The 22,467-nt window shown below is 53.4% G+C and overlaps 7 protein-coding genes across 7 annotated transcripts; 4 read left to right on the top strand and 3 right to left on the bottom strand.

Moving 5' to 3' along the window:
- Window positions 1-370: 370 nt before the first annotated feature.
- Window positions 371-1,708, top strand: C8A04DRAFT_10519 (uncharacterized protein; the record flags this gene model as incomplete). The annotated part of the gene is made up of 6 exons (XM_062776611.1): window positions 371-491; window positions 598-620; window positions 686-704; window positions 806-925; window positions 1,001-1,622; window positions 1,678-1,708. The coding sequence occupies 6 exons, from the start codon at window positions 371-373 to the stop codon at window positions 1,706-1,708; spliced, it is 936 nt and encodes a 311-aa protein (XP_062639038.1).
- Window positions 1,709-2,175: 467 nt separating this feature from the next.
- C8A04DRAFT_35704 (uncharacterized protein) lies at window positions 2,176-3,843 on the top strand (the record flags this gene model as incomplete). Its single annotated transcript, XM_062783262.1, has 1 exon — window positions 2,176-3,843. One exon carries the CDS (start codon window positions 2,176-2,178, stop codon window positions 3,841-3,843), a length of 1,668 nt encoding a protein of 555 aa, XP_062639039.1.
- Window positions 3,844-4,267: 424 nt separating this feature from the next.
- C8A04DRAFT_35705 (uncharacterized protein) lies at window positions 4,268-6,697 on the bottom strand (the record flags this gene model as incomplete). Its single annotated transcript, XM_062783263.1, has 6 exons — window positions 4,268-4,332; window positions 4,482-4,571; window positions 4,671-4,790; window positions 4,821-6,119; window positions 6,175-6,422; window positions 6,501-6,697. 6 exons carry the CDS (start codon window positions 6,695-6,697, stop codon window positions 4,268-4,270), a joined length of 2,019 nt encoding a protein of 672 aa, XP_062639040.1.
- Window positions 6,698-7,408: 711 nt separating this feature from the next.
- C8A04DRAFT_35706 (uncharacterized protein) lies at window positions 7,409-8,602 on the bottom strand (the record flags this gene model as incomplete). Its single annotated transcript, XM_062783264.1, has 1 exon — window positions 7,409-8,602. One exon carries the CDS (start codon window positions 8,600-8,602, stop codon window positions 7,409-7,411), a length of 1,194 nt encoding a protein of 397 aa, XP_062639041.1.
- A 418-nt stretch (window positions 8,603-9,020) lies between these two features.
- C8A04DRAFT_10524 (glucosidase II beta subunit-like protein-domain-containing protein) lies at window positions 9,021-10,843 on the top strand (the record flags this gene model as incomplete). The annotated part of the gene is made up of 3 exons (XM_062776615.1): window positions 9,021-9,114; window positions 9,190-10,134; window positions 10,197-10,843. The coding sequence occupies 3 exons, from the start codon at window positions 9,021-9,023 to the stop codon at window positions 10,841-10,843; spliced, it is 1,686 nt and encodes a 561-aa protein (XP_062639042.1).
- A 220-nt stretch (window positions 10,844-11,063) lies between these two features.
- C8A04DRAFT_26677 (replication termination factor 2) lies at window positions 11,064-11,921 on the bottom strand (the record flags this gene model as incomplete). The annotated part of the gene is made up of 1 exon (XM_062780010.1): window positions 11,064-11,921. The coding sequence occupies one exon, from the start codon at window positions 11,919-11,921 to the stop codon at window positions 11,064-11,066; it is 858 nt and encodes a 285-aa protein (XP_062639043.1).
- Window positions 11,922-12,783: 862 nt separating this feature from the next.
- On the top strand, window positions 12,784-20,682 carry C8A04DRAFT_35709 (armadillo-type protein; the record flags this gene model as incomplete). The annotated part of the gene is made up of 7 exons (XM_062783265.1): window positions 12,784-12,848; window positions 12,936-13,006; window positions 13,091-14,419; window positions 14,480-15,369; window positions 15,565-16,803; window positions 16,873-20,121; window positions 20,212-20,682. The coding sequence occupies 7 exons, from the start codon at window positions 12,784-12,786 to the stop codon at window positions 20,680-20,682; spliced, it is 7,314 nt and encodes a 2,437-aa protein (XP_062639044.1).
- Window positions 20,683-22,467: the final 1,785 nt, after the last annotated feature.

Below are 22,467 nucleotides of genomic sequence, written 5' to 3' on the forward strand. Positions count from 1 at the left end.
ATCCAGCACCACAACCGGAGCCACTGGTGAAAGTGGGATAGAGACCCCTCATATCCCATCAGCGGCCAGCGCAACAACCAAGGGAAGTGCAATGGGACCTGCGACTGGAACACCCCCAACGTCACACGACCAAGACCAAGATGACCGATCGGCATCCGTTACCGCACTCAGTCAATTTTCAGTGGATTTAAGTGTACGGAAAGAGGCCACGCTACAGAACGTTGTCCCAGTGGGAGTGCATGGCTAAACGCTAATCACCATCATAAACCATTCAGGTCGATCATGAGAATCGGGGAAAAGACGATGATTTATTTGACTCGGGAGAGTGAGAACCCCCCCCCCCCCCCAACAGGCTCAGACACGCTCGCCAATGATCTCAGATTCTCTACTAACACTTAATCCTAGCTCTTCGTCCAGCGTTTCTGTGAGCGCCAGCGTGTATAAGTTCGTCCAGGAACACGGCAGGACGTTCCACAGATATAAGGAAGGGAGTAAGCCTGATAACATACCTGCTCAACAGTCGCGTTGACAACTTAGCGAACTCAATCGCTACGTGTCTTTAAAACTAGGTTTAGGTGGCTAACCATTTTGCAAAAGAGTACTTCATCCCTAATGATGAGGTGTGTAAGCGCACGCGACCCATTACTGAACTGGATGATCGAGACTCACATCATTGCGTCTAAAGAGGGAACAGCAACGTATGGGTACGTATAGACAACTACACACGGTGGACACAATATTACTATACCTCTACCACCCCCATCCGTGCAACCTCCGTTTCCCACTTGTCACTAACACCAGATAGACTACCAGCATGCGATATCCAAAGTGTTACTCGGTGGGAAGCTTGGGCTAGCCCCAGTTGGGACTCCGAAGCAGGTCCTTGATCTCGGAACAGGCACGGGCATCTGGGCGATTGAGTTTGGTGTGTTCCCTCTTCCTTTCGTTGGGCTGACATCTAAGTTTCTGCTGACCATCTAACACACGCGGCGCCGTCAAGCGGAAGAAAATCCGGCCTCTCAGATCCTGGGCACCGATCTCAGCCCGATCCAGCCCGAGTACATACCACCAAACTGCCGCTTCGAAATCGATGACCTGGACGATGATTGGGTTTACAGCCATAAGTTTGACTACATTCACGGTCGCGGTCTGCTCCCTTTCATCAAGACAAGCTGGGACAAACTCTTCCGCACTGTCCACGACAACCTTGAGCCTGGCGGCTGGGCCGAGTTCCAGGAGACCGTCCCCTACGCCCGGTCTATAGACAACTCGATCGAAGGCACCGCCCTGCAGCGCTGGAACACCCTCCTGCTCCAAGGCATGCAGAAGTTAAACGGCCGTGTTGCGACCGAGGCGCTACGCTGTAAGAGCTACCTAGCCGACGCCGGGTTTGTCAACCTTGGCGAGAAGAAGTTCGCCGTGCCCCTCAATACCTGGGCGAAGGGGAAGGAGCAAAAGGCTCTTGGGGCCATGCAAATGGTCAACAACCTTGAGGCGGTTGATGGTATCACCATGGCCGTCTTCACTCGCGCCTTTGGTTGGGCGACGGAAGAGGTGGATAACTTGCTTGCTGATCTGAAGCGGGACCTACAGGACAGGACTATCCACGCCTATTGCTCAGTGTGAGTACCGCCAAAACTCCCCCCTTTTTAGCCCACTGACGATGCTATTTATTAGGGTCGTCGCCTGGGGCCAAAAGCCGCATTAGGATGAAGGGGTTAGAGGGCTTGTGTCTGGAAGAGCCTGCTAGGCAAATAGGAGACTGCAGTAACGAGGTATGCACTGCTCACCACGTCTCAACTTTCTTGAAACCCAGGAATGGTCCCTTTTAGTTAATTTTCAGCCTCGAATGATTGCATTTTTGTGCCATCCGTGGGTCATATTCGAGTTCCAAAAGTGGGATGAGGAGGCGGGAAACGGACAAGTTCGCCGACTTTGAGTTTTGACTTGCTGAGGTCGGTGGGGGAGTGTTGGACATTTATTAGTCACCGACTGCCGCCGGTACTCGGGGGTTCACTTAAATAAATGACCCACTTCATCATTCATATACTGCCCCTGCAAAACCGGAAGGCGGTCAGCTTTTTCCATGTCCGTTTTCCCGCGCTTTCACTCCTGTGCCGCCTTCGCCGGTAAGCTTCCCACTTCAACAAACGCCAATTGAGCGGCGTGACGGCCATGACCGACCATAAACAGGTCGATATCCCCCGCACCGCATCCGCGGCGACTTCTGACGGTGAATCCTACGTCCGGTTGCATGTTTCCCCGTTTGACGCAGACCTGCTCAAAGTCGCGTTATCATCTGCCCAGCTTAGCAAGGCTCGCAACATCTCCTACCACGCACTTGAGACTTTCCCGGAGAAACGATACGGCTTTGTCGAGCTACCCCCAGAAGACGCCGAAAAATTGAAGAAGAAGCTCAACGGATCAGTTTTACGAGGCGCCAAGTTCCGCATCGAGCAAGCCCGACCACCTCGCTTCCCGAGTCCAGTCGCCGAAGCTGCGATGGCCAAGGACAAACAGCACCACAGCCTTGCCCATGATGCGATATCACCATCACTCAATATCAAAGATAAGACGAGAAAAAAGAAGCGTAAGGCCGAGGAACTTACCGGGGTTGTCCTGGGAGATGACCGGAAGATCAAACGAGGATGGACACAAGTCGACGAACCCAAGGAAAAGAAGAGATCCAAGAAAGATAAAGATTCGAAGAAGAAGGCCCACAAAGGCCAGTCGAAATCCAAATACACTGACCATGAGGAGTGTCTGATCAAAACCGTCCTGCCCACTAACGCCACACCCCTCACCGACCTTGAGGATACCTCGTCAAAGAAGAAAAAGAAGGGCAAGTCGCGAGAGGTGGTTGTTCATGAGTTCGAACGGACCATCAAATTCCCGACATTTATAAAAACCGCGGACCCTGCACGGGAGGCACATGCCCCCGTCGAATTTGTCGAGGGCAAGGGTTGGGTGAAAGAAGATGGTGATGTAGTAGAAACAGTGAAGGTCAGGCCACCTCGAAGCGGAAAAGTCCTTCTCCGGGGCAAAATGAAGGCACGGATTCAGGACACGGAGTCAACGGACGAGGAGGACAAGGCTAGCTCGAGCTATGAGGCTTCCAACAATGACGCGGACGAGGTGGGGAATGATGTCTCGACTGCGGGTAGCGGATCAACATCCAACGGTTCAATTTCGGACGTCGACTCGTCGCCTTTCTCGCCAGTCAAATCCGATGCTCCACGGCCACAATCATCCGCCTCGGCCAAAAGCCTATCGATCAAAATCCCGCCAGCAACCCCCAACGAGTCCAAAGTACATCCCCTCGAAGCGCTGTACAAACGTACCGGGCAAGCAGCTAGCGAAACGTCCCAAATAGCACAGACGAGTCAGGGGTTCAATTTTTTCGGCGGCACCGCCGATGAGAGTGAGGAAGAAACTGGCGACCGAGGCGGTGGCGAGACTTTGGGTCCTCAGGCGCCCCTCACCCCCTTTACGCGCCATGATCTTGAGTTACGCGGCGTCAGGAGTACCGCGCCAACCCCAGACACAGCGCATCCTAGCCGCATGTATTGGCCTTGGGATGGGGAAAACGGAATCGGGGCTCAGACAGGTGGGGAGGGTCAGGTGAATGGGGAGGAGCCTGGAGAGGATTTGGATGAGCATGGTGACTTGGATGACACAGCCCTTGGAGTTGATGAGGGCAAAGTGAAACCAGCCAGCGATTTCCAGAAGTGGTTTTGGGAAAATCGCGGGGACCTAAATCGGGCATGGAAGAAGAGGAGAAAGGTAGCCGGGAAGGAGAAGAGATACAGAGAGAACAAGGCCCGTATGGCTCGGGCTATTTGATAGAGTATTGGTTTGTGGGCTCATATCGACGAGGAATATCCCATTATTCACAGCCCATACCCACGATATTCCTCCCCCGCAGCCAGTAAGTGCCTTTTAAGTGTTATTTGTTTGTCAAACCTACATAACCTCCGCGGGACAACTAAACAGTTTCTGGGTCGGTTTTTTAAGTTCAATACATGCTGTCACAGTGGCTGATAAGAGGACTCCGAAGAACCGAATACCCCATGCCTCGGAGCCTCGGAGCCTCACAGTCAATCCGATTGCCCTGCTCCCCCGTCGTTGCAGTGCAGCGTCGGGCATCTTTCCCAACTTCGATGCGGCTGGGGGAAAACATCAAGCGCCTTCCTTGGGACCACCATTACCGATGACACCAACACCGCCAACCCCAAACCCAAGCTCGAGTCCAATTCTCTCCACTGCCCTACCACCCCTCTGACCCATCGTCCTTGTCGATGCAGACCCCGGTACGCCATGATGTGAAGTTTGCTGGTGGTGTAAGTAGTTGCGAATGCTATCGTGGTTCAGGTTCGAGCAGGCATGGTTCTTGTCTCCACTGTCATTGCCGTTGCTGGCACCATTGCCATTCCCATTGCCATTGGCAGCAGGAGTGGAAGTCTGTGGCGCAAGCGGGGAACTCGAGTAGGGTGTCTGCGCCGACAGCGGACTGTAACCCTCGGTCACGGTGATGGCCTCGCAAAGATCTGTGAGAATGCTAGTTTTGGTGTCTGACTTGGGGATAGCGGCACTGGGCATGGTACTGCGGCCGGAGTGGTCGTTCCCGTGACGGGTGCTGCTACGGTTGTTTCCGTTGTTATTTTTGCTACCATCGCCATCACTACCGCTGCCTCGCCAAGACTCGCGATCAGCGACCGAGTCATCTGGTTGGAGGAGCAGGTGTCGAGAGAGAGAGCCGCCGGTAGTGTTGAACTTGGGAGTGGTGAATCCTTTGGGGGTGGTATTGCGAGGGGTCTTACCCGCGCTCGTCAGATGGACGAAGGATGGGGCGGTGGCGTGGCGGCTCAAGCCTATCGACACACCTATGCCAGACACGCCTTCGCCCTGCTGCTGTTGCCGTTGGTTCGGCCCGCCCTCTTCGAGCACACCAATCCGACTCTCGAGAAACTCAACATAACGACGCAGCTGTTCATGGTCCTGGGTAAATTTCTGCCAGGCCTCAGTGACACCGCTGTCCTGCTTGTGCTGCTCGACGGTCTGCTCGGCCTGGTCAGTCTGCGGCCGGGGTGGGAGCGGCCGCGATCGAAGCTGCATCTCGATCCAGCTTTCGCCGGAGACGAGATCCTTATTGAGTTTGCGGTGCCGAATAAGGAGAAATGTTGTCAGCATGGCACAGGTCAACACGAGGACAGCGCTCACGATGGCCCAAACCACGAGTCCGACAGCAGCGTGGCCGTGCTCAATCTGGTTGGCCGTCACGGCCGTGACGCTAGCGACTTCATTGAGAATGGACAACTCCAGAAAAATAGCCGAGACAAAAATGACCTTGCGAGATCGGCCGAGGGTCGTCCACAACCTCCTGGTATCGCTTGGTACGCACCGCCCGGCGTTGATGGCCGTGCTGGGGCTCGGTGGAAGACGGTTGTGGCGGAGCCTCGGGCCTAGACGAAGGGACTCGATGTCGGGGGCTTCGCTCTGGAGGGTTGTCGGCCTCTGTGAGTGCAAACTGGTGTTTCCGGGAGCCACGGGCACGTCCTCAGCGTCTTCGGCTCCGGCCGGCCTGAGGATGACGATGCCACCGGGTACATTTTCTGTAGATTTACCATCATCAGAACCCCCGTGCTCCGCCTGAATACTGCTACTCGGCCCCGCAAGGGGTTGAGGGGCTTGCTGATGAATCTCGGTGCTGCGGACGCTGGCCCTCGATCGCGGGTGCAGCGGGTGCAGTCTCGAGAGGATCCGGCCCTCGATATCCTGCTGAGTCGGAATGCTGTGGGATTTGATGGAGTCCTGTACGATATGAATACCGCCATCACCTAATGATGATCTCGGTGTCCCCGCGTTTTGTGCGGAATGGCCGGCGGACTCTTGAGAAGTGCGCCTCTGAAATTGCTGTGACTCGGATGTTGAACTCAACGGTCTCTTATTCCCAGAACGGCTGAAACCAGAACTATCCTCCAGGACAGAGTTGTCGGGCTCGGAAACTTCTGAGACCTTTCGCAGAACGGAATATGGGGTGGGGGTGATTGGTCGGGCTGGTATCTCCGGGGTCGACTGGAGAAACGTCCCGCGGGTTGAAGCAGGCCGTGATTGTTCACCTATACGGCTCGTTAGCCTACATTCTCGACCGTGTTGACTTCGTGTCTCTCTTACTAGATGCACGATTCCCATTTTGCGTGGGCGCATAAATCTGGGTCTGGACCGAGTCGAAAGAAACGCCGCGAGTATGGGCTACCGACAGGCCGTTCCTGGAAACGTCCTCGGTGGGATTAGCCTCGCTCGCATTCTCGGCCATTTCTCTAAAATGGACCTTTTTGCTATTTTTGCGCTCGACTTTTTCGTTATTGTTACTCTCAAAGGGACCCTGATTGCAGCGTTGGGTGGTTGAGGTCGGCAATTCCCTAGTGCAAATAGAGTCAGTAGTCATCGTTTAAAGCAAGGCGTAAAACGCCTGGGGATCTGGCGCAACTGGTTTTTACATTGAACGGTTTTCGGTGGGGTTTTTAAACGGCCAATTCGAGGGAGAGTAGTTGCCCGCCATTTTGGAAGTCGCGCCAACTCGGTCCAGATGACTGTAGGGGACCGCTCGAATAGAAGGCGCTCGAGGCGAGGAGGCCGCGAAGCTTGGCCGTGGAATTCGAGTCGGTGTTCTAGGGATCGGGCCGGGCTGCTCCATATCGAAGTTAATTGGTGGAAATGAAAGGATAATTCGATTTCCTTGCTCTTGGAGCTAATTCGGTTGAGCCCCAGAGCGACGACGATGAGGCTTCGAGACGACCAAGGTCCACGAGAGCGTCGCACCACACAAAGCTGGCCGAGTCGCCGAATTTGCGAGGGTAAAAAGAGATGATTTGAAAAGTACAAATCAAGAAACAGGGTGGAGTGCTCATACAATCATCCACCGACTCGGCGGTCCCGCGTGTGGTAGTATAGTGCCGAACTGGTCCGGCCCCTGAAGTAAACAAACATCAGCCACATCACCAGCTTGCACGGCCGCAGGCGGACGGCAGCTACTGGCAAACTCATTACTCTGACGACAACGAGCATCCTGGTTTTGAGTACAATGCTTGTCGGTCTTTGGGTTCCTATCTATACGTGGAATATCATGAAAAAGGAGCTTTGTTCGTCGTTGGGTGCGCCAAGCATCAGCAGTTCAAGTGGCCTAGCACCAGCAATCACTGCCATAGTCACACTACAGCTGCCAACACAAGCGGGACTTAAACATTGCAAGTAATGCCTGAGCACGTGCATATCTAAGTGATCCATACTGCCAGTTTGGCTCCATCCATCCCCTCATCTCCAGTCACAGAGTACAGTCTAATTATCACCATACCACGTCACCCAGCCATCCATCTGCGGAGACAAAACCCTGCGTTGGCAACATGGTTCAATCTTTCTTCAACTCTACCTGGAATCGCAACCCCCAGTCTGTAAATTCATCCTTTTCGCCCTCCCACGGCTTGACCAAGATCTCACAAGCGGCAAGCGCATCCAAGGAACAATCCTCTAGGAGACGATCGATCTCAGAGCGGTCCAGTTCATAAAAAGCCATGGCTAGGCTGCCAAACTTCTCTGGTATACGCTTGAGAGCAGCGACAGCCTCATCTAGGCGGGTTGGGACAACCGGGTATTGAGCTGGAGGTACACTAGGTAAAGGCCTCAGCCTACGCTTTACTGTAGCTTGGTAAAGCAGTATGATAAGGCGCAGCCTCTTGAGGCTCAAGTCAAGCCTCTCTCGTATCCTTTCAGGATCGTCACGCGGTATATGTCTCTGAGAGTTCATCAGGTCGTCCAACACGGATTGGGCATCTGCCGCCCTAGATATCGAACTCGACCCGAGACCCGAGGTAATCTGAGCAATATCACCGTCACCATCATCTTCGTCCCCATCTTCCTCGCTATCGTCCGCCTCTTCTCCCCATTCTTTTAGCTCTTCCATAACATCCTTAAGCGTGTCCTTCAGCTGGTTGACCTTATGCGTCAGGGTGCCAGCGAAGCCGCGCTTGCAAAATGCCATGACATCGTCACAAGTTGACCATAGCATCCCAGTTGTAGCAATGCTCCCCCGGCCACCAGCCGCCCCAGCCGGGGCGTTCTTTTTGTCATCAACGAGGACCTTGCCGTCCCTAGGAACCCGAGATATGAGTTCCCTCACCTCTCTGAGCACCCGAACCGCTCTCCAGGCCAGGTCTCTCTGGATGCTGCCTGTATACCGCTCCGGGACGCAAAGTTCGACCGCAGCGGTTAAACTCGGTAAGGGGCCGGCAACAAGCTCCCGCAGCACTTTGGTAATGGCCGTGGGCGTAAATGGCTCGTTGATAATGAGAAGGGATATTTTGGTGGCGTGCGCCTTGATTAAAGCGGCGGAGTCGTGGGCGAGCGAAAGGGCGTCAATCGGGCCACTGGCAGACACGAGCTGTTCAGAAAATGGCTGCTGTGCTTGACCATTACTATCACTCCTAGCATCCTTTGAAGTCGCGAGGTTGGAGATGACAATGTCGAGCTGGGTAGCTAAAGCAATTGAGCTGTCAATGACCGAAGTGAGTGCCGTCAAGGCATCTTCAAAGGTCGAGGACGGCATTGTTGCCGAGATATCCGGAAAATGGTGGTTACCGATTCAAATTAGGTCTGTGAGTGCCTAGCTGGTTGGTTTATATCCTCGGCCGTTGTTTGATTTTTGCTTGAACAAATGATATAGAGGTGATGGCGGGGTATGAAGTTTGGTGTTTCTCTCACGCGCCGATGGTGGGGTTATGGTTGGCCCCACCGAGCGATTCCGTCTTGCCCGTTAAATCCCTGCAGCCGGTCGGGGACCCTCCCGAACACCGATGCCAAGCCACACGTGATCCTGACACCAGCTCCCAGCTGCCAAGTTCGTCTCAGAGTTGGCAAGCTGTCCTTGCTTCAGGGTAGATCAACCAATTCAACGCTTCTGGGAGACATCGGTATTCTCCCATGTTCCCCTTTCATTGCACGGAAGGGCATCGATTTGGATAACTATGCGAAGGACAGGTGCATTGGCCCTCCTGGGTGTTCTCACCTGCAACACGCTTGCTGTCGCGGAGAGCTTGCCTCGAGGTGTTGGTCCCGAGTGTAAGTCGATGTTCTGCTTCCCCGATTCCCAGTTACGGTTGATACTACAAGGTTAATTTGCTCACATTGATTCAGTTGCCAAGTTTTATTCGAGCAAGTCAGTCTTTCCTTGCATTAGTAACCCATTCATCACCCTCGATCCATCCCAAATCAACGACAACTCGTGCGACTGCCCCGATGGCTCAGATGAGCCTGGCACAGCCGCCTGCTCGCACCTTGATGCCCTCTCTCCCGAGCAGCCCCTCCCTGGATCGGTAACCGGAACTACCAACACCACCAGCGCCCTACCGGGCTTCTGGTGCGTCAATGCCGGTCACATCGGTGCCTACGTACCGTTCATGTACATCAACGATGGTGTGTGTGACTATGGGCTCTGCTGCGATGGTACCGACGAGTTCTCTCACGTCGGTGGGATCCAATGTGAGAACCGCTGCGCTGCCATTGGAAAAGAATACCGTCGTCTTGAGGAGGAGCGTAGGCAGAGCAAAGAGAGGTCGGCGAAAAGGAGGCGGACCCTCGCCAAGGAAGCTCGAGAGTTGCGCCGCAGGGTAGAAGCTAAGATCGCTGCTCTAGAATCGGAGCTTGAGGGTTTGGAGGCTAGGAAAATAGAGCTCCAGAAGAGGTTTGAGGATGTTGAACGTTCGGAGAAAAACAAAGTTGTCAAGACCGAGGGGCAAGCAGGGAAGCTCGGCATTCTCGCCGGCCTTGCTAAAGCCCGTGTTGGGGAGCTGCGCAATGCGTTGGACAAGCTGATGGACCAGCGTGACGATCTGCAAGACAGAGTCGAGCGCCTTGAAGATATCCTCGGCAAGTTCAAGGAGGAGTACAACCCCAATTTCAACGACGAGGGTGTCAAGGCGGCGGTCAAGGGCTGGGAAGATTACGCTGCATCCCAGACCAGTCAGCAGAACCCTGACGACATCTCCGATTCATACATCATAGAGCTGCTGAAGGAGGACGGAGAATCATCTGGCATTAATTGGGCTGAATTCGAGTCCGATGTTAGCGATGTTGATATCGGTATGTATCGAAGCACTCCCAGGGAACATTGCGCTTGCATTTCACACCGCTAACACACGCAGTATACAACTGGGAAGCCTACCTCCCTGCTTCCGTCAATGATTTCATCCGCGAAAAGATCAACGTTTTGCGTCTCTGGGCCATTGAAAACGGCATTATAGCGGACAACCGCGGCGGGAGTGGCGAGTCGCGGCTAGTCACGGCCGCCCGAGATGCACTGGACGCTGTCAAAAGAGACATCTCGTCTAAGACATCAAGTGTAGACGAGCAAAACCGTGACCTGAACAAGGACTACGGCGCCGACGACATTTTCCGCGCCCTCAAGGGCAAGTGCGTCAGCAACGACGTGGGCGAGTACGAATATGAGCTGTGCTGGATGGATCGCACGACGCAAAAGAGTAAAAAAGGGCACGGCAACACCAACATGGGCAACTTTGTCCGGATCGACCGGGAGCTGGCTGATGAAGAGGTACGCGCTGATGGCAAAAGCCTAGGCAAGGGTGAACGCATGGTTCTACGTTACGAGAACGGTCAGGGCTGCTGGAACGGCCCCAACCGGCGGACAGACGTATGGTTAACCTGCGCCGAGGCCGACGAGCTGTGGCGCGTGTCCGAGTCAGAAAAGTGCGTTTACAAGATGGAGGTTGGTACCCCGGCCGCCTGTGAGGATGTACATGAGCCAGGCGTGGATATCAAGGACGAACTCTAGGGAGTAGCGCGGTTGTGAGTACCCGTTGTGTTCCGGGTCGTGTATCGTGCCGTTGTCAGCTGTGTTTTTTCAGGAGCGGTTTACTTGGGTTCCACAGTCATACCCCAATCTACAAATGACAAGGCACTGGGGTTAAATGGGGTTCGATGTAGGGCGCAGTCAGTGTGATGTTGTAGCGTACAAATATGGAATTATAACATCAAAAGCCGGGTACAACCTTTCACGAGGCTTGGTTGGCCAGCTTCCGCCGTTTATTGCGCTCCTCCTGTTCTGCTAGAACCTTTGCTGTGAGTGACGCCGTCATGGGATTGTTGATACCGCTCGCCTTGGCCGCCTTCCCATTCTCTTGTCGGGAACCCTTAGCTTTCTCAGGTTGGGGTGCACCATCTGCATTCTTCGCCTCCCAATCCCCTGCACCCGCCTTCCTTTTCTTCTTCACATTGCTTTTATCCTTCTTCAAGCTATGTGTAAGGCCATCGCGCCTCAGGGAGCTGATCCTCGTCGTGACAAAGTCGAGATCCGCCCTTTCCGTAGGTAGTATTGGAACCACATCACCTGCCTTAAACTCGCTGCTGCACTCTGGGCAGATGTCTTCTTGAATCTGCTTGATTGCGGCATCGGCAAATACATGCCCGCATGGGACAATATACACAGCCTTTGTTGCAGGCCCCAGCTCCTTCATCGACACGGGACAGGCCCATATCTCTTGCCCCTTAGTCCCGGGTGGCGTATAGCGGGTAAATTTGAGCTTCACCACATCCCGTAGCGACTTGATATCCGTGGAGGCAAAATCCACTGCAGTCGACTCACCGTTTGTGAGAACGGGCGCTTCGCTGCTGTCATCATCATCCCCATTGGGCATCAGCCCCTTGAGTACCGACTCATAACTGTAGAGTCTCCCTCGCCAGTCCGATACCACGTTCTCCATATCGAGGAGCTCTGAGGTCACAGGGTCATGGGCCCATGCATGGGTGAGGTTTTCTAACACCGTCGCCTTGAGTTCGCTAATTGTTGGCGTTCGCGCGGCCGTTTTCACGAGTTCGCGACGCGTGGGGATCGAGCCTCCGTCGTTGCCCATGGCGGAGGAAGTTGGACGGTTGGAGTTGTAGGAAATATACAATCGTTAGTCGTGGAGTGAATCCTAGGTCGGTGGTTGACGAAATGCCGCTTTCGTTGAGTTAGACGTCCTGCTTGAAAAGGAAGAGGGGTTTTGCCTCCAGTTTGACTAAACACAGTGGAAGAAACACAACTGAGTGTGGGCTGCTGCGATAACACATAGGCAAGCTCGGTACCCGAGCGAGTGGCGGCCAGGGTAAATGCCAAGAGTTGGAGTGGCACGTGCGCCGCTCGCGTTGCCCCACGCCGTGCCTGCCGCCCAAAAGGCGGGAGCTCTGGTTGCCGTTGATGGCCGGTTCCCAGTGGATCACATCTCGGCCGGCGGTGCTCCAGCTCCATTCTTGACCTCTTCATTTCCCCTCGAAGGCCAAACAGACTGGGAGATCAACCCTAAAGAAGTCGGCACCAATCTGAAGCCGCTCACGTCCATATCTCCATCACGTACTTTCATTTTTAGATCTCAAAGTGACCTTCTTCTCCCGCCGGGCTGCTTGTTCAGCGGCCTCCAAGTTCGCGACATCTCCGAAAGCGACGGCCTATTGAACCCTCGAGGGTTGTGGGCATTCGGCACCGGCGGCCACTCACGGTAACCCAGGGCGCAGGGTTGATCAACAATTATTCTCGGTTCGCGTTAAACGTACTTGTTCAAACCTGAAGGACGCTTGTGGAAGCAACCTAAGGCTTGAATCGGTTTACAGCCTGGAGCACAACAATCGACTATGGGTCGGCGACAAGCGGCCTAGCGCTTGAACGCTCGACGAGAACATCTGGTGGTGTCTTGACGGGGAACTGAGAGTAGAAAGGAACGTGAAGGTTGTTACAAGATGTCGATTATTCGAGATCAAGCGGCCAGCGCACTGGACCAGTACATCAAAGAAGTCAGGAATCGGTGTGTTCTCCCCCCAGAGCATTCCATTATACGAATCCGACATCCCAAAGACGCTGTGAAGATGAATAACTAATTTTTGCCTTGTAGCAACTATGGCGAAGACCAACGAAAGCGCGCTGCGCGCCAGATCAGGGACCTGGTCAACATCGCGAAGCAAGGTAAGCACCCTCGCCCAAGTCAACCGCCCCGGCCCTCAATCCTCCACTTCCTAGCGGACAAATTAGGTTCTAACTTCCCGGCAGAAATTGGCACCGAACAATTCCAACGATTCTTTGACACGGTGAACCAAAGGACCATGTCTTTGATTCAAGGCACGGACACTTACGATCGAATGGGTGGAGTTTACATCCTCGATGCCCTCGTCGATTTCGAAGGAATTGAACCCGCCTTGAAGTACAGTCGTTTCCAACAGTATATCGGGACAATTCTACGCGGAAAGGACCTCAATCCCATGCAACCCGCGGCAGTGGTACTCGGAAAGATGTGCAAACCCGGCGGTTCGCTCATTTCGGAGTTAGTTGACGCTGAGATGCACACCGCTCTGGAATGGCTGCAATCGGACCGCGTCGAGGAACGACGCTACAGCGCCGTCTTAGTCCTCCGCGAATTGGCGAGGAACGCGCCCACCCTGATGTATCCGTATGTCAGCTTCGTCTTCGACCAAATCTGGATCGGTCTGCGAGATCCCCGGCACCTCATCCGAGCAACATCAAGCGAAACTGTTAGCGCCTGCTTCAAGATCATTCGAGAGCGTGACCAGGAAATGAAGCAGGAGTGGATGGACAAGATGTTTACAGAGACGGTCAAAGGCTTGAAGACGAACACAGTTGAGTACATCCACGCATCGCTACTCGTCCTCAAGGAGCTGCTCGAGCAAGGAGGCATGTATATGCAAAATCACTACCAAGATGCCTGCGAGATTGTCTTCCGCCACAAAGATGCGCGCGACCCCGCTATCCGCAAGACGGTCGTTTTCCTGATCCCCGACCTGGCCAACTATGCACCCACCGAGTTCGGCGCGACTTACCTGCACAAGTTCATGGTTTACCTATCCGGCATGCTGAAGAAGGAAAAGGAACGAAACGACGCGTTTCTTGCTATCGGCAACATCGCCAATTCCGTTAAAAGCTCCATTGCGCCATACCTGGATGGTGTCCTGATTTATGTGCGCGAAGGGTTGAGTGTGCAGTCTCGGAAAAGGGGTTCGGTAGATCCCGTGTTTGACTGCATCAGCAGGCTAGCAGTGGCGGTTGGCCAGACGCTTAGCAAGTATATGGAGGCGCTGCTGGATCCCATCTTCGCCTGCGAACTGACGCCAAAGCTGACCCAGGCCTTGGTCGACATGGCCTTCTACATCCCACCCGTCAAAGGCACCATTCAGGAGCGCCTGCTCAACATGCTCAGCAGGGTACTATGTGGCGAGCCCTTCCGGCCACTTGGGGCTCCTCATCCAAACCCGCTCTCTTCTCTGCCACCGATCCCCAAAGACCCCAAGGATCCGTCAGTCCATGAACGTGGGAAGGCCGAGGTGAAGCTTGCGCTGAACACACTCGGGAGTTTTGACTTTTCAGGTAAGCTGACATCCCGAACTTTGTACCAACTACAGAAGGCACCGGGGTTGACATTAGTAGGCCACATCTTGAACGAGTTCGTCCGCGACGTTGCGATCAAATATGTCGAGGACGATGATCCCGAGATCCGAGAGGCTGCTGCCCTCACCTGCTGCCAGCTTTACGTCCGCGACCCTATCGTCAATCAGACCAGCTATCATGCCTTGCAGGTTGTCGCTGATGTCGTGGAGAAACTCTTGACCGTGGGTGTTTCGGACCCCGAGCCCAAAATCCGACAGACAGTTCTTGCTGCTCTAGACGAGCGATTCGACCAGCATCTCGCTAAAGCAGAGAACATCCGTACCATGTTCTTCGCCCTCCATGATGAGCAATTTGCTGTGAGAGAAGTCGCAGTCTCGATCATCGGTCGCTTGGCGCGCCATAATCCAGCATATGTCATCCCCCAGCTACGCAAGACGATCATCCAAATGTTAACCGAGTTGGAATACACGGATGTTGCCAGAAGCAAGGAGGAGAGTTCGAAGCTGCTCAGCCTCCTAACGCAACACGCCCAGGATCTGGTCAAGCCCTATGTCAGCGCGATCACCGAAGTCCTCTTGCCAAAGGCTTCCGATCCGACCCCGTCCGTGGCGGCTACAATCCTGCGGGCCATCGGCGAGCTTTGCACCGTTGGCGGCGCAGAGATGCTTGCCTACAAGGACACACTGATGCCCATCGTTATTGACGCATTGCAGGACCAGAGCGCACCCATTAAACGAGAAGCGGCCCTTCATACCCTCGGCCAACTCGCCAGCAATGCTGGGTATGTCATCAAGCCCTACCTCGAATACCCGCAGCTTCTCGAGATCTTACAATCCATTATCCGAGGCGAACCACAGCATGGCCCACTACGGCAGGAAACAATCAAGCTCATGGGCATACTGGGGGCGCTGGATCCGTATAAGCACCAGGTACAGCAGGATACTTCTTCTCTACCCCTTCACCACTTTTCTTTCTTATGTCTCGTCGATCCCACCTTGGCAGACTCAGATGATGAGGGAGGCGACGACGACAAGGACGGCGGCTGCCTACCCCCTCCCCCTCCCAAGAAGTTTCCAGAGGCCAAGCGCCCGTTTCGAACTAGGACTAAAATTACCAAACAGCAGGTCGAAGAGCGAGCGCCACAGACCCAACGGCGGCCGGAAGCGACACAATTGACGGATGTGTCCCTCATGATGGGCGGTCTCACTCCGTCGCAGGAGGACTACTACCCCACGGTCGTCATCAACGCCCTGCTGCAGATCTTAAAAGACCAGTCTCTACTGCAGTGGCATGGTAATGTCGTGGATGCCATCATGAGCATCTTCATTACCCTCGGGCTCAAGTGTGTCCAATTCCTCGACAGAGTGGTGCCCGCCTTCATTGCCGTCATCAAGGCATCGAGCCCCACGAGGCTTGATTACTACTTTAACCATTTGAGCAGGCTTGTCGGTATTGTGCGGCAACATATCCGCGTCTACCTTCCGGACATCATTGAAGTGCTGCAGGAATTCTGGAACTCGACCGCCTCGCTGCAGACGACCATCATGGCGCTCATTGAATCAATTGCTCGATCTCTCGAGGGCGAGTTCAAGATTTACCTCGCGAGCTTGCTCCCTTTGATGCTTGGCGTCTTGGAACGGGACACGAGCACAAAGCGCCAGCCAACCGAAAAGATCTTTCACGCCTTCCTAGTTTTCGGATCCAGCGCAGAAGAATACATGCACCTCATCATCCCCATTCTTGTTCGCCTGTTCGATAACCCGGCACAACCCATGTTTCTACGCAAGTCGTCAATCGAGACAATCGGAAAGCTCTCCAGCATGGTTAACCTCAACGACTACGCTTCCAAAGTCATTCACCCCTTGACTAGGGTACTCGCCGGCCAGGAGCCGAGTCTCCGGGTAGCCGCCCTCGACACCCTGTGTGCCCTCATGCTGCAGCTAGGCCGTGACTATCTGCATTTTGAGCACACAGTTGAGAAGACCATCACCATGTACGGTATTCAGCACTCCAATTACGACAAGGCTGTAGAGAAGCTCAAGAAAGGCGAGGCGCTCCCCCAAAACCTAGCACCTCGATTTGAGGACAACTCCGTAGAGGCCTACTCGTCTGAGAACAACCCGCCCAAGAAGCTGGACTTGAATCCCGTCCACTTGAAACAGGCCTGGGAGACAAAAGGCAAAGCCACCAAGGATGATTGGCATGAGTGGTTCCGCAAGTTCAGCACGACTCTTCTCTCTGAGTCGCCCAATCACTCTCTTCGAGCCTGTGCTAGCTTGGCAAGCAACTACCAGCCTCTAGCCCGGGAGCTTTTCAATTCCGCCTTCGTCTCTTGCTGGAGTGAACTCTATGATTCGTATCAGGTATGGTTTGCCGGCCATCGTACACCCTAACACGACAATTGACTAACTAACTATTACGCTATTACGTAGGAGGAGCTGATTACAAACATTGAGAACACGATTAAATCCGAGAACGTGCCTCCGGATCTTCTCGGCCAGCTCTTGAACCTCGCAGAATTCATGGAACACGACGACAAGGCACTCCCGATTGATATCCGCATTTTAGGGCGTGAAGCGGCAAGATGCCATGCCTATGCTAAGGCCCTCCATTATAAGGAACTTGAGTTTCTCCAGGACCACAATAGTCATGCCGTAGAAGCTCTCATCATGATCAACAATCAGCTGCAGCAATCGGATGCCGCCATTGGTATACTTCGCAAGGTGAAGGCCTATAAGGATGGCATTCAACTACGAGAGAGCTGGTTTGAGAAGCTCGAGCGCTGGGACGAGGCACTCAACTTTTACTGCCAGAGAGAGCGTGAGCTTCCGGAGGACCAGCCGACACCCGTTGACATAGTCATGGGGAAGATGCGTTGTTATCACGCATTGGGTGAATGGGAATCGCTAGCGTCTCTAGCCGGCAAGACTTGGACCAACTCGGGGCCGGAAATCCAACGAAGAATCGCCCCATTAGCAACCACGGCGGCGTGGGGCCTTGGGAAGTGGGACTCGATGGACACCTACTTACAGTCGATGAAACGATTCTCACCCGACCGCGCCTTCTTCGGTGCCATCCTCGCCCTCCACAGGAACCAATTTCGGGAAGCTTTGGGTTGCATCGAGCAGGCCCGTGAGGGTCTCGATACAGAGCTCAGCGCACTCGTCAGCGAATCTTACAATCGTGCGTACCAGGTTGTTGTGAGGGTTCAGATGCTTGCCGAGCTGGAAGAACTCATCGTTTACAAACAATGCGGGCCCGAGAAGCGCGCCACCTTGCGGGCGACCTGGGAGACCCGTCTCAAGGGTTGCCAGCGCAACGTCGAAGTGTGGCAACGGATGCTTCGACTAAGATCTCTTGTGCTCACTCCGCAAGAGAACATGCACATGTGGACGAAATTCGCCAACTTATGCCGCAAGTCCGGCCGCATGGGCCTAGCAGAGTGGTCACTAAAACAGCTCATTGACACCGATGCGCCGTTAGAGTCGGTCATCCCTTACTGGTCTGAGGAGCCCCCGGCGCCAGGGATTGAACGCATCGCATCCCCGGTTGTTTATGCGGTCCTGAAGTTCCAGTGGGAGCTCGGCCAACAGCCGGGTGCTAGAAGCTCTGACCGTGGCATCGCCGAGCGGACCCTCTACTGCCTTCACAAGTTCACGGAGGACACCGCTCATCAGGTGGAGAACGCGAGACTCCAGTTGAATGCCTCCGCACAGGCTGCAAACGCCATACCTGACGGCTCGAATCACCCAAGGTACAACGATCCGGATGAGAACATGGTCGGCCCAGACGCGCAGCGCCACTGGCTAGAGCAGACCGTGCTTCTCGCAAAGTGCTATCTTCGCCAAGGTGACTGGATGATCACGCTTGACAAGAATGACTGGCAGCAAGCTCACCGGCAGGATATCCTGACGTGCTACTCCAAGGCGACCCACTACCACCCCCGATGGTACAAGGCGTGGCACGCCTGGGCTCTCGCCAACTTTGAGGTTGTCCAAGCTTTGGCTTCTAACAAGGAGCTGGAGGGGCGGGTGGACCATAGCATTGTTGTCCATCACGTCGTCCCCGCAGTACAGGGTTTCTTCGAGTCCATCGCCCTGTCGTCTGGCAGTTCCTTGCAGGATACCCTACGCTTGCTGACTCTGTGGCTAACCTACGGCGGTTACCAAGAAGTCATCGCCGCAGTTACGGACGGCTTCGCGCACGTCAGCGTCGACACCTGGCTTGAAGTCATTCCGCAGCTCATCGCCCGGATTAACCAGCCAAACAGGCGAGTTCAGAACTCGATTCACGCCCTCCTGTCGGACATTGGACGCGCGCATCCGCAGGCGCTGGTGTACCCGCTTACCGTCGCTATGAAGTCGCGCCAGAGCACGCGGCGTTCTAAGACGGCCAGTCTCATCATGGAGAGCATGCGTCAGCACAGCCCCAAACTCGTGGAGCAAGCGGACATCGTGAGCCGTGAGCTCATTAGGGTCGCAGTCCTGTGGCATGAGCTTTGGCATGAGGGCCTAGAGGAAGCTTCTCGCTTGTACTTCGGTGACCACAACATCCAAGGCATGTTCGATGTCTTGGAGCCCCTTCATGATCTGCTCGAGAAGGGCCCGGTGACGCTGCGGGAGATTTCCTTCACCCAGACTTTCGGTAGAGACCTTAGTGAGGCGCGCGAATGGTGCCGCCAGTACCGGCACTCCCAAGATGTGAACGACATCAGCCAAGCCTGGGATCTATATTATCAAGTCTTCCGACGCATCAGTCGGCAGCTACCTCAGATGACCAGCCTCGAGCTAACGTACTGCTCGCCGGATCTCCTTCAAGCCCGGGACCTCGAGCTCGCGGTGCCTGGTACCTACCGTAGTGGTCAGCCAATTGTGAGGATTGCCGGTTTCGAAGGCACCTCCAGCGTCATCAGCTCCAAGCAACGTCCAAGAAAGCTCGAAATGTTTGGAAGCGATGGCAAAACCTACATGTTCCTGCTCAAGGGTCACGAAGACATCCGACAAGACGAGCGGGTCATGCAGCTTTTCGGCCTATGCAACACACTTCTCGCCAACGACTCTGAGTCCTACAAGCGTCATCTCAATATCCAACGCTACCCGGCAATTCCTCTTTCCCAGAACTCGGGCCTTCTCGGATGGGTACCCAACAGCGACACGGTCCACCATCTCATCCGGGAGTACCGCGAGTCCCGAAAGATACTTCTCAACATTGAGCACCGCATCATGCTGCAGATGGCCCCCGACTATGACAACCTCACGCTCATGCAAAAGGTCGAGGTGTTTGGCTATGCGCTTGACAACACGACCGGCCAGGACTTATATCGCGTTCTTTGGTTGAAGAGCAAGAGTTCTGAAGCATGGCTGGACCGACGGACCAACTACACTCGGTCGCTCGGTGTCATGTCCATGGTCGGGTATATTCTAGGCCTAGGAGACAGGCACCCAAGTAACTTGATGCTTGACCGGATCACCGGCAAGATCATTCACATTGACTTTGGCGACTGCTTCGAGGTCGCGATGAAACGCGAGAAGTACCCCGAGCGGGTGCCGTTCCGGCTCACCCGCATGCTTACCTACGCCATGGAGGTTAGCAACATTGAAGGCAGTTTCCGCACGACGTGCGAACATGTGATGAGGGTCCTGCGGGACAACAAGGAGAGTGTCATGGCTGTGTTGGAGGCTGTAAGTGCTATCTATATCCTAGGTGTTTGCATATTATACATGGTAAGCCGATGAAGTACAGTGAGCTGACCAGCCAACTTTCTACGCTAGTTCATCCACGACCCGCTTCTCACCTGGCGGCTTACGAATCCTGCCAGCCCCCCCGGGCCAAACTTTAACTCTGAACGTGAACAAGCCATTGCCGGACCACAAGGAGCACGCGCACGCCGGCCGTCGGTTCTGGATGGTCCTGTGGCTCCGACTGAATTCCTCGCCGCCCAAGGCATCGGGCCCGAAGGCATGATGGGCGCGCCGCCAGGTGCCCGCGGCCGCGCCCGAACCAACTCGTCAGCCGCCGTGCCAGGTAGCGTAGCGGGTGGCAATGGCGCAACGGAGATTGCCGAAGTGCAAAATGCGCGAGCCGTCGAGGTGCTGGATCGCGTTGCGCAGAAGCTCACCGGTCGCGATTTCCGCCCGGCGGAGGAACTAACGGTGAACGAACAAGTCAACAAGCTCATCATTGAGGCGACGAAGCTAGAGAACCTTTGCCAGCACTATATCGGTTGGTGTAGTTTCTGGTGAGGTGGCTAGTTGGCAGTCATTTCCTCGCTGTCCTGGGATCTTATTTCGGACGGGTCACGACTTTTTTTTACTTTTCTCAATGTAGCATAATGTTTGTTGGCGCTATATGTAGGCCTGTGGGGCCAGGAACAGGCTTGTAGGAATCAATGTACCCTTGTGGTCCTATCTCCTGCCAATTCCCATGCTTCTATGTCGCGAATGTGACCACTCGAGGCCGTTGCTAAGAGCGCCCTTGCCCAATTGTCAAAAGTAGAGTACCAACCAATCAGAAACGGATTGTGTTCCTTGGGATGCGATCTATGAAATCAACTTCTTAATGATGGACTGTAGGATTGAGAATAGAGGTCAGTGAGACTGTCAGGGTGCAGACAAGCCCCAGCCCAAGGAACAGGACGCAGGGTAGTACAAATAGGAGGCCTAGGCCTCGGCAAGTGTATAGAGGAGGTTAGAGCAAAGGCACCGAGGCAGTATTGCGAGAAGAGAGGTCTTAGATTTATAGATTGTAAGAGAGTTGATATAATCAATTAAAATTAGTTATGGAATATACCTAAAGTATATTATTATTATTATTTCCTATACTACTATGCCTATTTGGGTATACCAGTCCCTCTACTGCTAAATATAAAGGAAACCATATAATCCTAGCCACTTGCTAGTCCAGCTAGGCAAAAGCCTCTACCTTCCCTCTAAAGCTATTAAATTCTATATCTATTTATTATAAAAGAAATGGAAGCCTTTTACTTAGCTTTAGATAAACTAGCCCTTACCTATGGACTTTATCTTTAGCTTTTTAACTAACCTATATTTCTAGAGTTAATTAAAGTCTATGAACTAATCCAGGACTATCTTTATCAATCTATTAGCTTAGCTATTTATCTTTTATAGAATAGTCTATAGGTTTTACTACAACTAGAGCTTTTAATAATTCTATAGTCATTACCTTAATAGATTAAAGTACTATATTATTAAATATTTTACTATCTTTGTTTTCTTTTTATATTTATAATAGAGTATAATAACCTTTAAAACTGTGACGGATTGTCTCTCAACCACACTCTGAAAAGGTTCACTGAAGGTATGTCGTAAGGGTTGTGATCCGGTAAAGCCAAAAGGTTCACAACTAGATAGTGATCTGATCTCAATGTTCACAGCGTAGTGCAAGTGGCGATGAACAAGTTGTATTGCTTACTGGAGAACTCCCAGAGTCCTCTAGGACGAGTGACTATGTACTATCTGGAATGATTGGTGCGCGGCTGCTCGCCTGGCTACCATAGTCTACCTGATCCCGTGGTAGCCTGCGGTAGCCCAGCTACCCAGGTCTACCGTGATCGCTTGTGCTTGCCGGCTACCCAACGTTACTGGACCATCTCGGGCCGTACCTCATGCGGCTGTCCCGATCCTGTCCCTTCCTATTGGTCGTGCTGTCCAGGCTGAGCCGCACTAGGCTCGCCCTATATGGTTGGTTCGTGACAGGGGAGTACGTAGCTCGCTTGTATATGCAGCTTGCTTATCAAATACATTATATAATACTATAAATATTAAAACTAGATTATTATCTCGTTATAAACCCTTTAGCTTTACTGAATTATAAGCTTTAATATCTACCTTTAATAAACCCCTTTAAAGTATAGTTAAAACTGATTTATTATATATTACTTACTCCCTTTATTTCTATTATAGTTTAAATAAAGATATTTAATATTATAAGCTTCAAGTCTAATATTAATACAGCTTTAGGAAATACCTATTTATCTTATTATACTTCTATTAATATAGAGGAAATTA

The sequence above is a fragment of the Dichotomopilus funicola genome, assembly GCF_033296635.1.
Source record: "Dichotomopilus funicola strain CBS 141.50 unplaced genomic scaffold C8A04scaffold_14, whole genome shotgun sequence".
In the NCBI taxonomy this organism is placed as follows: domain Eukaryota; kingdom Fungi; phylum Ascomycota; class Sordariomycetes; order Sordariales; family Chaetomiaceae; genus Dichotomopilus; species Dichotomopilus funicola.